At 27.1% G+C, this 13,235-nt stretch overlaps 1 protein-coding gene across 3 annotated transcripts in view; it reads right to left on the reverse strand.

The window, feature by feature from the left end:
- LOC136990309 (chloride channel protein 2-like) overlaps positions 1-13,235 on the reverse strand; it is a 53,263-nt gene that overhangs the window by 25,245 nt on the left and 14,783 nt on the right. For all 3 annotated transcript variants that reach the window (XM_067288699.1, XM_067288698.1, XM_067288700.1), the window contains 5 exons: positions 12,934-13,065; positions 12,720-12,848; positions 12,401-12,534; positions 11,727-11,804; positions 5,780-5,858 (listed from right to left, as the gene is read on the reverse strand). In XM_067288699.1, coding sequence (XP_067144800.1) covers positions 5,780-5,858; positions 11,727-11,804; positions 12,401-12,534; positions 12,720-12,848; positions 12,934-13,065 — 552 coding nt within the window. The remainder of the gene's footprint in view (positions 1-5,779; positions 5,859-11,726; positions 11,805-12,400; positions 12,535-12,719; positions 12,849-12,933; positions 13,066-13,235) is intronic.

Here is a 13,235-nt window from a genome sequence, read left to right on the forward strand (position 1 = left end):
AGAAGGTAGGTTGATTATTATTACTGTCAAACAGTAGTAACAAAACAAAATATAAGAATAATTAACTATTTTAATGTAACTAAATATCTTGCATTTTTTCATTAAAAAAGACTAAAGAAAACTACTGATATTTCACTTCACTTACAAACTAAATATACTTGTGATTTATTGAAAATATTTATGTTTTAAATTTTATAATTTTATTCTATTTTCCTCACACTTGAATCTAATATGGTTTATAAAGTAGTTACATTTATGTGATGTAAATGAAAACACTGTATATTTAATATATATTATTAAAGTAAAATATAAGTTTATATATAAAATTTGCACAGCTTTTAAAATTTCTCAGAAAATAAGTTATGATAATTAAAAACTGCTAGTAATCTTGCTTTCAATAGAAAAGTAATAATGAAATATTTTTCTTTATACCTACTGTGCAATTTATATAAATGTAGCTGGTCACATTTTCTTATGAATACATTACAATAATTTAATACAGAATACAAAAAGTCTGGAAACATTTAAACAGTTTGAATTCTTAATCAATTCTATCTTCAGAAGTAATTCTGTAACAAAACTAAAATGAAAAAGCAATCTACTTTCCTCACATATTCAATGTTCATATATATAAATTAACAACCATTTTTGAATATAATTTATATCAGATTTTTTCAAAACTAAAGTTTTTATAAATAAAAAAATCATTTTCAAATTTAAAGTTACTTTGTTATTAAGTCACTTTTTTAAACTGAACCAATATAAAAAACTTAGTTTTTTTTTTATAGATTAAAATTTTTTAAAATCATATTTCAGAATTGTAAAGTTATATAAACTTTACAATTCTTAGAGAGTACAAATAAATTTTAAGTACTCTCTTTTCTATTTATAGTTAACTAAATATATTTAATAATCATTTTTTACAAAATTAAATTAATATACGAATGTCTCTTAAATTAAAATTTCTAAAAATTGATCATCTACTGGTTTCTCCTTGGAAGATTAATAAGGTCCAAAGTTTTTGGTCAGATCTTCATTTACTAGAGGAAAATAAATTTGTTTTTATTTTTCAATATAGTAAAGTGCTGTAAGAAATATGTTACATATTTGCTGTAAGAAATATGTTAACATATTTCTCACAGCACTTTATTAGCAGTTATATGCTCTTAGAGAAATAGATTGAACCCTCCTCTTGACTGCACTTTATCAATCTTGAATCTTTTCCCCTGTAAATCCATCTTCATATTTAAGAATAAATAGTAATCATTTTGGACCAGATCAAAAGTATAAAGTGAGTGATACAGTTACTTGAAGCCACATTTCTGACTAGCAGCCTTTGCAATAATTGATATGTGTTCCAATGCATTGTCATGCAACATACTGCAAGCTAGCCTGACACATCATTTTTCTTTAATGGATCCCTTGATTAATGCATTAAAGAAATATATTATTATCTGGTGATAAAAGTATTATGTTCTTTGAAATCAGTCTGACCCCTTCAGAATCCCAAAAAATTTGTGGCCATGATTTTCTTTTGAGAGTACAGTATATCATCTTTGCTTTCTTGGGTCTTCAGATGATGTCATTTCATTGATTCTGTAGTGCCCAGGCAATATATATATTTTTTTATTATTATTAATTTTGTTTTTTTTGCATTACACATGTCGTGTTGGGTTTTTATTTTGTTTTGTTTATGTTTTGCAATTCCGTTTTGTGTTATGGTATTGGTTTTTGGATGGGTGTTGCCCATCATGGACGTTGATTGGTCAGTGGCCTAGACCATGTGTATTGTACTGTACATCATGTCTAATGGCGGGAGATATAAAAGCAAGGAACTTTTGTAGAGAGGATCATTCTGGTTCCGTCTTCGAGCTATTCAACGGTTAACACAAACTAGGAGTTTTCCGACCAACAAAGGAAAAGGGCTATACGTGCGAGTTTCGAATGGAGAGGTAGAATCCGAATACATCAAAGTCAAGACATCAAAATCTTACGAAGTGAGTACTAACAAAGGAAAAGGAAGCTCTAAGGAACTTGTGTAAGACTTCATTTTCACTGTCATACGTGATTTTCATCCTATTTCGAAAAACCCATGTATAGTGTATATATCATTAGTTTATAAGAATTACGTTTTCTGTCCTCCCATGATTCTTTTTGTACAGAAAATTATCTGTAATTGTCTACTATTAAATGTCTATTGTTGGATATCAAAGAGTGTGTAAGGTCCTTATTTATTGTCTTACATATCTTTACCCTTCAAGTTCGCCTAACAGACTCGGGTCTACTACAGGTGATACAATTCTCTATTTGGTAGAGGATCACAATAAAGAACATAGTTTCAATAACAACTTGATTCAATAAATTCTTTATCTTAGGGATAAAGAATTTATTGAATAGGGATAAAAACTCTCTGCAACATCTCATTCACTGTTCCTTTTGAATCAAAGAAAGAAGTTTTGACACACATCCTGCACTGACCTCATTCATACTGAGATGTTCATGTAAGATCTGTAGTACTGTGGTTTTTGATACAGCACATCTTACTTCTAATTCCTTGGTCTGCCTTTCTTCCAAAATTTTTTTGCACAATATTGATGGTTTCTTCAATAATTGCTTCATTAGGTCTACCATAGTGTGGTTAGTCTTTAACAAACTCTCTTCCTAATTGGAGTTGTTTTACCCATTCATTTACAATGAAATACAAAAGAGAAGAGTCACCATAAACAGCATCCAAACATTCTTTAATCTCCAATGGATTTTTTCCTTCTTTTGTTAAAAATTTGTTAACAGATTAAATGATCAGCCAATGACAAAATGATGTACCATCTATTGTTTAAAAGGGATCAGTTGAGAAACTTTTGGACCTTGCTATGCATATATACATAGTATATATGTATAGACATATAAAGACCCTAAATTATATATTTTGTTAGCACTCTGTAAGAAAAGAAAAAAAAATTGCACAAGATAATAACCAAAAATGTAAATGAACATGCACACAAATGTAAATGAGCGGGAGGTGCAGTAAAGTATGATGTCACCCCAGGAAGGATAAAAGCCGCAGGGAAGCGGGCCTCGGAGAGGTGGAGTTGCAGCTAGCAAGGAACTATGGTGCCAAGCTGGTTGCAAATGTACTGGATCTTCCTAGCGATGACATGTAGAAATGAATTGGAGCATAGGACCTCCTTAGTAAATTTAGCAATTAGTCAGTGTGGCTACACAAGGGGTGGAGATAGATGGGACATTGCTGTTCATGCCTTAGAGCAGTGTTCTGCAACCGGTGTGCCGTGGCACACTGATGTGCCATCACAAGGTGAAAGGTGTGACGTGAACTTTTACATATTCTATTAATCATCAAGTTTTATTTATGATTTTATCACAGTTGCTGTGTTTCTTATGCTGGTATTTCATTTCAGTCCTGTTAATTCAGAGTTCTTGGCATTTAACAATTCACCCGTTCTTCTGCAACAAATGTAGTAATTTCATGTTGGTTTCCATACCACGTTCAGGGATAAACTACTGACTGACCATCTACTTTTGTTTGTGTAGCGTCTGTACTGTTAGGGCATTTCCAGGTCAAGAAGAAAGGATGTTGCAGACATATTAAAATTATTCCTTCAAAATGGGCCAATGAAAACTATACATACTGTAACCATAAAAAGAGGGAAATTATATATGCTCATTAGCACTTTGTTGATTTTATGATTTGTTAAAAATACTTGTTCATCTTGGTTTATTTTATGCTGCTTTTCTGTTTATTGAATACAACAACTGCTTGATATTAGAAATGTCATGCACAGTACAGCCTGTTTGTTTATGCTGAAACTCATCAGAAAGGTCTTCACAACTTGGAAATACTCAATGGCCTCTCTAAATTTCAGCACTACACTTGGACCAGCAACTGAATGTTCACTAGGTAACTCCTCCTCAATTGTACAGTACATATCCCAAATGTAATAAGTGTATCATCAAACTACAAATTTCCAGAAACAAATATTCCAAAGATTAACTAAATGTTGAAAAAATGCAAAGTTTACAACAGATTTGGGATAGAAAAAATCTGTTATTCCAAGTAAAAGATCTACTAAAAGGAGGTAAAATTACTTTGATTTGGCAGGACCTGGAAAAATAATCTGTTGTTCCGCAATCCATTAAAATGAGATGCTACTGAGATTAATGAGATTTAACTTAAAATATATGCTCTCTACCTCAAATTAGTAGTGTCTTGCCCCTGTACATCATACTTTTCCTGTTAGAAATAGTCATGTCAGTCATCTAGTAACTTCTTTCAGGGGAAAGTTTTGAATTGAAATAATGTGACTTCTGGTTTTGCATTGAAAGTTTGTATATAGTTAATCAAGGCCTCCTGTCCCTAAGTATCTGGTCTCAATGTTCATCAATCTAACTCCATTCTTGAGATTAAGGAAAGATGAACAGACAGACAACAGTGTGAATTTATAGGTCTACAATCTTTTCAAATTGCAGCCAAGTTAAGTGAGTGCCAATAAAGCAGATTACTATAATAGTTATTTCTTTCAAGTTTCTAAATTTATAAAACTCTTCTTAATGATAATTCTGATAGTGATATTTTATTTTTAAAATCTAATAAAGAAATAGTCTTTCTGCAATCTTGAAAGCAATCATATTAGAATAGCAGCACTTTTAAAAGATTGTTATTATTAGATAAATTAAAGAATGATCACTTGAATAAAAATCAAAACATATTATCTTTAAATTCATTTCCAAAACAATCATTAAAAGGGTTATGCATTCAATGAAATGATTTTTAAGCAGAATTATACTAGTTTTAAACCAAGAAATAAAATTATTTTAAAAAATTATGTAGTCTTCTATTTTAAAAGAAATTATTCTATTCATTAAAAACTGAAAAAACAAATTAACACAGTATCAATATTCAAAACTTTTTAAAAATTATAAACATTTTTATTAAAAATCATTCATGCTTCTATATTATCAATAAAATTAATAAATTATAATATTATAACAAATATTTGAAAATATAAATTTACAGTAATACCTCGGTTTTCATTGACTTTGGTTATTGTTGGTTTCGGTTTTTGTTGATTTTTTTGTGAAAAATTTGTCTTGGTTTTTGTCAGCGTACCGAAGTGACCTCGCTGCTAATTTTATGAAAACAAAGGGCAACCCACGTGTTTTCCAGCTCAGTGTGGCATATTTCTCATTCTGTGAACATTCCCCGCAACAGCCCACCATTGGTCAATGTTTCCGTTCCCTGAACACTGGGAGTTCGGTTGCGGGTTTGTACTTCACCAGGACAGGCTGGTCACGTGGAGTTTTCAGGGTTTTCTCCATGTCTGTAACACCTGAATAGGGGTCAGTTACCCTTAAACAGACCTCCCGGAAAGCATTATTCCCCAGGTACGACAATCATAAATGCATATAACTACTATTACATGGCAATTACATCATACTTTACCACGGGGAGATATAGGCTAGACGCTCATGTCCAACAAACTTCTACAAGACAAAACATTAGCAATTACATGTGTCTAGCAACCAATTCCATTGCTTTCCTTTAGATTAGTTTTTTATATTAATTTCTTATTGCTTTTAGTATTCAACGCTATATTAATTCTCTATAAAATGTGTTTTTGGTATGTATTTTAGACTGTCTAGAACAAATTAATTGGATTTACATTGATTCATACGGAAATAATTGCCTCAGATTTCATTGATTATTTTCGAATGAATTATCGATGAAAACCAAGCTATCACTGTATTATTATAATAAGATTACCTCCAATTGGAGCAGCAAAACTGCAAGCAACACCAACTGCACAAGCTGCTGCTAACATTTCAGTAGTTCTTGACTCATTCTAAAATATAGAAGTAAAATGTATTATAATGTATAATTTGCAATAAAAATAGATAAATCATTTATTAACTGAAGTGATCTATAGATCATATAAATTGATCAGTAAATCTAGAATTTTTATTTTCTCATTTCTTTGCAATAAAATAAAAAGTTTTTACAGATTATTTTATGCCAGAGAAAATATTTTATTTAAATTATTGATATAAATGGTTATTTCTTCTCTAATGTTTGCTTTCTTTATTCTATAAAGCAAACATCATTTTAAGCATTCCTCCTAAAATTAAGAGAAAGAAAAGAGATCTCAATCATTCAATATTGGAGAAAGATGCTCCAGAACTGATGATGTTCCATGGATCAGAATATGGATACTATTTTAAAAGATGTGTCTGCCTCTGTTCTAAATCGTATTAATGGAATGGATTGAAAATCTAATAAGTCAATGTGCAGGATACTGTAAAAGTTCAAAACATAACAAATCAAGAAGAAGGTGTAATGGCAGATCCAAGGGTAGAGCTAAAGGCTTGACCTCCCAATTGACACAAAAAACATTAAGATCTTTTTAAAAACTTTTATGAGGGCAAACTTGGTTTATCAGATCATCTGCAATATAATCATTAATAAGCATCTTTTATTACATATGCACAATTATTTTTGTATTTTTAATTTTTGATTTGCCCTCTTTTGAATATTTCTGGATCTGCTATTGAGAAGGAGATTGAAGAAAAGAAATGTTGGTAGGAGCAAGAGAAAAAATTAATACAAATTGTATAAAGAAAAGAAAGATTCAAGTTAAGAAAGGGAGACCTCCTATTTCTTCCTTTCTAAACTATTCTGGGAAAGGATTATTAACTAGATATATTTATATTATAATACTGTTAAAAATGATTAAAAACCTAGGAGAGTAAAATACTCAGACTACTAACTTCTTGGAGAACCTTTCAATATTTTTCTGCTAAACTTTTCTGTAAGTTCTTTCATCTTCACACTGCATTTATTGTATAACACACCTCTGCAAAACCTCACCAGTGTCCAGTGACAGATTTCAAGGGTTAACAAATGTTTTTGGGCTCCTTCTTTGTATTGAACATATATCGAAGACTTTGGTTCTTTGAATTCAATCAAAGTCTTTGATATGTGTTCCATTCATAGAATGGAGAAAACCTGAAGTAGAGCTCAGAAGAAGCCCAAAAACATTTGTTAACCCTTGAAATCTGTCACTGGACACCGGTGAGGTTTTGCAGAGGTGTGTTTCTACAAGTTATCTGAACTTGGTAGTTGCCAAAAATTTGAGTATTTACATGATGATTATACTGAAATCATATCCTATTCTACTATCAAAGTAGAATTTCAGAGTAATTGAAACAAACTGATTTCAGACTCATGTGATAGCTTCCAAAAATTAACAGCTTAAATCTGTCCTAACAACTGTTTTTTATAATCTTTATTAATTTGCTAATATAATTTATATCTGATTAACAGGCTTTTTTATATTTTAAATATTTTGTAATTTTAATCAATCAATTTCTACACTCAAAATATGTTTCCTAACATATGATATAAAGGTGACCTGCTTATGTATTAAAGTAATATTAATATTCAAACTTATCAGTAAGAGTTATGTTGAATTAATTCAAATCAATAAGGTCTTGGGACAGTTCCAAAACTGATTTATCAGTTTGAATAATTTCAATTATATTTTTAATCTTTTCAAGAAGTGATAGAGATAAGTCAAGGTAAAAATTAAAACTTTTTAATAAAACATTTTTATTTTGGAGGCTTTCTCTAAACTAGAATGCATTCTATGCTTATAAAGATAGTTAAATGTAATCAATATAATATTTAAAAACATGCAAATATATGAAAGTTTTCAATAATTTTGACAACTTTACCCAGGCAGTTTTTAATTAAATATTACTGAAATTTAATTAATTCAATTATCAAATATGTTCAAGTTTTTTAAAAAAGTTTTACTTTCTATAAGTATTAGATATTAATGGTGCAGTTTTTTTTATATATTGTTTAAGTATCAATTTTCTTAAAAAAATTTCTTTTTTCAAAAAAATTAATTGATTTAACTTCACAGTTAGTTTAACCGTTGTTATTTTGTCTGTACCGCATTTTATCAGAGACAAAGACTTTTGGGTTTTATTCTCATCATTCTTTATTCCACTATGCATTTCGGGTGCAATCTTTTTCATCTATTTTGCACCCCTCATCAGGTGTTACATTTCTAGAATTGGTAGAGAACACATTTATTACATTGATTATTGTAGTTGGGTTTTTTATATACAAGTTATAAAAGATTATTACAGTTTTTTTGTACAACTTGTATATAAAAAACCCAACTATAATAATCAATGTAATAAATGTGTTCTCTACCAGTTCTAGAAATGTAACACCTGATGAGGGGCGCAAAATAGACGAAAAAGATTGCACCCGAAATGCATAGTGGAATAAAGAATGATGAGAATAAAACCCAATAGTCTGTCTCTGATAAAATGCGGTACAGACAAAATAACAACGGTTAAACTAACTGTGAAATTAAATCAATTAATTTTTTTGAAAAAAGAAGTTTTACTTTCTTCATATAAGTTACATAAATATATGAATAGAGATTCTGAGAAAGTTTTTCTGCATATTAATTAATTTAGAAGGGATTAGGAGATAAAGATCATTAGAAAGCAACATAAAATTAGTTTAATAATTTTCAAGTGCACATTAATAAGTAAAAATATAAAATGAAGAATAAAAAATTAAAATTATTAGTATCATATTGAAAATTGTTTTTATTCTGAAATTTTTTGAATGATAAATGACAAAAATTTCTAAAACAGAATATTTCTCAATAATAATTCAGTATAATTTATTTATGTAATCATTTACTCACAGCAAAATCAAAACAGTCAGAATCAATGGCTTTACTATAATCAAAAATAAATAGCCTGTCTTGAACAATAATATTCTGAAATATTTACACATCTGCCTCAAAAGATTTATTTTGCCAAAGTTTTATAAAGAAAAAAATAGACAAATAATACATATTTATAATCATAGGAAAGACTATTTAGACTGAGTTTAATTCTAAAAACTCTCATCCAGTATTTTTTCTAGGCTTTTAGGCTTTTTTATTAAATACAGAAAACACTGGATTTAAAGCACAGCTCTATATTATATATTTATATAATTAAATATGATTAAATATTTATAAATCGTAATAATGGACTTCTGTAGTTGAATCATCTTTAAAAAAAATTTTGAACTAAATACAGCAAGTTCAAAATAAAACTGAAGATCATATTGTGAAAATAAAATTTTTCAGAAATCAAAAATTTTCATATTATTGGTCAGTAAAGAAATAGTAGTTTAGTAAAAAGATTTATAAAATTTAATTCATGTAAATATTTATTAAATATTTGCACTTCCCTATCTACTGAATGCGTGAACTATTTATTTTTATAAATGCTATTAAAATAAAATCATTGATTAATGAATTAAAAAATAATAACTTGTAATTTTTGCTTGATTTATTTATTTACATTATGGAAATAAAAACTAAAATAGATGTAGCAAATTCAGAAGGTTTTTGAATCAAAGATTTTTACAATAAGGTGAAACTTGCCAAATGTCATCTGGCTTTTTACACTTCTGTTTGTTTCCTTTGTCTCTGATGGACTACAAAAGATTTTAGATGCATTATTTGAATCCCTACATCAATCTTTACACAATACACTTTACTGTTTTCCTAAATCTTTTTCTTGTTTTTGAAGGTAAAAGTTTTGTAAAATCATCTATAAAGAAGATAATAAAAAGAATGACTTTCATGAAAAGAAGAAGAATGCTGATTAATTAAATGTTAATGTTAAATTTAATTTAATTATGTTGATGAATGTTGATTTGTCTTAAAAAATAATAAAATTAAATAAATAAATCTAAGCATATTAATGATTATCACGAATAATTTACATTTTGAAATATAATGTATTTCTAAAAATACATTATATTTCAAATTGTAAATTATTTATGATACTTCTAATAAAATATTTGTAGAAATGTATTTTATTACAATGTAAGCATAAAGTTACTGTAGATTAACTAAAACATTACTGGTAGATTTTTTAAATTAAATTTTTGCTTTTAAAGTGTATAAATTGGTAACAATTCTCTATAAACTTGTTTTTGTTGTTAATGATTAGTAAAATAAGTCAAAGATAAAATTTCAATAAACATAATTTTTTATATAAATATTTGAAATCAAAAATATGTATAAAATGTTATTAATTTAGGTTTCATATTCATTCATTTGCAGGTTTCAATGTCATATAATCAGTTCATGAAAGTATAACTAGAATACATCAATGCTGAAATAGCCTGTTCTAATTATTTAGAGGAAATATGCTAGCTGTATTACTTTAATCATTTTATAATCTACAAATAAATTATAGGGGAAAAAATTAAATGACTAGACTAGGAAAAATATCCTAGATGCAGAATATTATTATTTTTTATTAAACACAACCAAGTATTTTTAATTAATCATTACTAAGGAAAAGACAAACATCTCATGACAAGTTAAATCACAAGAATTATGATCGAATCTCAAAACAATAAAATTATGCTAACTTTTTAGATAATCAGATTGTGCATAAAAAAGTATGTCATTTTTAACAGCAGTTTGGTTATTATCTATTGTTATCATTACTAAAAAAGTATAAATATTGTAATTTCAAATACACTGTCTGGTGGAATGATAAAGCTATTCTTAAACTTTTAAAAGTTTTGTGTTTCATTATTCTTAAAATTCAGTTAATTAGATATTTGTAATTCCTTCATTGTAAACTACCAAGAATAACTACTTTAAAAAATTTCATTAAATATATTCTCCTTTTTTATTTCTTAAAATACTTCTCTATTTATCAAATGAATAAATATGCAATGAAAATGGGTGAAATTTGGCACCATATTGAAATCAAAATTAGATAAACTGCTTAGTTAAAAAAGCAAAAAAATATATTCCTTTAATCAGAAATATTTTTTTTATCATTATTCTATCTACAGCTTACAAATATATTGAAGATTATACATTCTTCAGTATACCTGTAAGTTGAAGAAGGCCAGAATATTAATAAAAAACATTTCTAATTAAAGAAAATATAATTTTCACTTAAATAGTCTGTCTAATTTTAAATAAATTTGTAATATTCAATATTTAATTTTAGTTTAGTAAAAGAGATAAAAAAAGTATAGAAAAATATTTAATTAAAAATGTATATTTGAAAACAATTTCCTGCTAAGTTCAACTCAAAAAGTACAGTACGTATTAAAAAATGATAAGAAAGATCTATAATGAAAACTAAAAAGTTTTGATAAACCAAGGTTTTTTACTATATGAAAAATTCTAATTGATTTTTAATTTATCAATTCTTAAATAAATAAAGAAACAGTAGCATCAAAACAAAGAGTCCACAAAAAACAATTACATCTCATTTAATGATCCCAAAAAACATTTTATTAATTAAGTAAAGATTTTTCTGGACTCCTTTGGATGCTAGTATTTCTTTATTTATTTAAAAATTTATTAGATGGAGCCATACAATATAGATTAATATTTTTCATTTAGCATACATGTAAAAACACCTTCCAATTCTTATCAATATCTCTTCTAAAGCTATTTAAATAATTTAATATCCTCTTATTTGTTATTAATTTCAATAACAACTTATTCTAATCTCTGATTGCATATAAAGTTTAAAAAAATTGACTTAGATATTAGTTACAAAATATTAATTCAATTTATAATAGTATGAACAAATTTATAATAATAAAAATTAAAGCATATATTACTATTCAAAAATTTGATTAAGAATCTTACCTCGTAAATTCCTTTAAATGAAGTCACCATTCTACTCAGCAATGCAGCTACCATACTTGCAACATGTACGAATGGTCCCTGAGAAGACGATAGAGGACCTATTTGCATATTAGCTACTCTTCAGTAATTGATGAAGAGAATATTAGTATTTAATATTTAAAAAATTAATGAAAATTACATTAAAGCACTCGCTTCAATAGACATTGCCAACTCCACATAGGAAAAGGCATAATGTATGATAAATATATTTTACAGAAATGTTTATATGTGCATATACACACACATTGGTAAATAATAATCAGACTGTTTACATATGTATTATATGGGACGTTGATATGAATTACATAATTATCATATTATAAATAATACATTTTGTAATTAAATATATTAATTAAAATTTTAACAATTAAAAAAATTCAGTTGCTACATATGAGAAAGACAGAATAAATTTTATAAAACACAGCAAACATAATGTAAACATTTTAAAAAATAAATAAATTTTCAAATTATGATTTAAATCTCTAAAAAATACAATTTCATGCATGTTAAAATTTTTCCATTATGAAATAAAAAATATATTGATGAGAATTTCACTGTTATAATATAAATTTATTCTGTTAGGTAATTTTGTTTTGTAACTGTTTCATTTCTGTAATGTATGCACTATTACTAACCTCTTTTCCTAATGGCATACCACTTCCTAGAGAACAAGTCAATCCAATCATCTTAGATACCAAAGTCCTAAAGGTTAAATATTCTTTCAAAACAACACCTCTTAATACAGTTTTCATTTCAGGTATTCCAGAACCTAAAACATCATAAATTTAGATTATATTCTTATGTTTTTAAATACCATAATAATATATGATAAATCAGATTTTTGAATAAAAATTCATTAATATTTTTCCATCCTAATTCATATCTAAGACAACAAGAATATTGAAAATGTGTTTGTGAATCAAGAAAATTAAACAAAATAATTGAGCAACTTACCTATTGCTTGTGGAGCTACAACATGTACAAAACCCGCAGAAAATAAAATTAAAGTCAACGGAAAAGCAAGCCATGCTAAATATTGAAGAACAGGATGTAATGCTAGGTCTCTATACAACCAAATCCGAGCTATTTAAATAAAAAATTGTTAGAAATATATTTTGTAACTTTGAATATATTATAATTCTGTATTAAATAATAAGACATATCTTACTCCTCTGACATATTGATATTGCATGATCCATAGCAAAACTAAGTAATGAAGATATAATACCAAGCAATGCAAGAAATACCCAATCTTCTCCAACACGGGCAAAAGTCAAATTCCATATTCTTGAAAATTGATCTGTAGTATTATGATTTTTATTAGTTTAAAAAAGGAAATGATTCATTTAAAAGCCATTAATAAAGTAAAATAAATTTCATTGTTACAATAAAGTTATACCTATACATTATAACTGTATATGTATATACAATTATATAGTTTAATATTCAACAGAATTAAAAAACTGATAA

This window comes from Centruroides vittatus, unplaced genomic scaffold (assembly GCF_030686945.1).
Source record: "Centruroides vittatus isolate TY-2023 unplaced genomic scaffold, ASM3068694v2 scaffold_899, whole genome shotgun sequence".
NCBI classification, from domain to species: Eukaryota; Metazoa; Arthropoda; class Arachnida; order Scorpiones; family Buthidae; genus Centruroides; species Centruroides vittatus.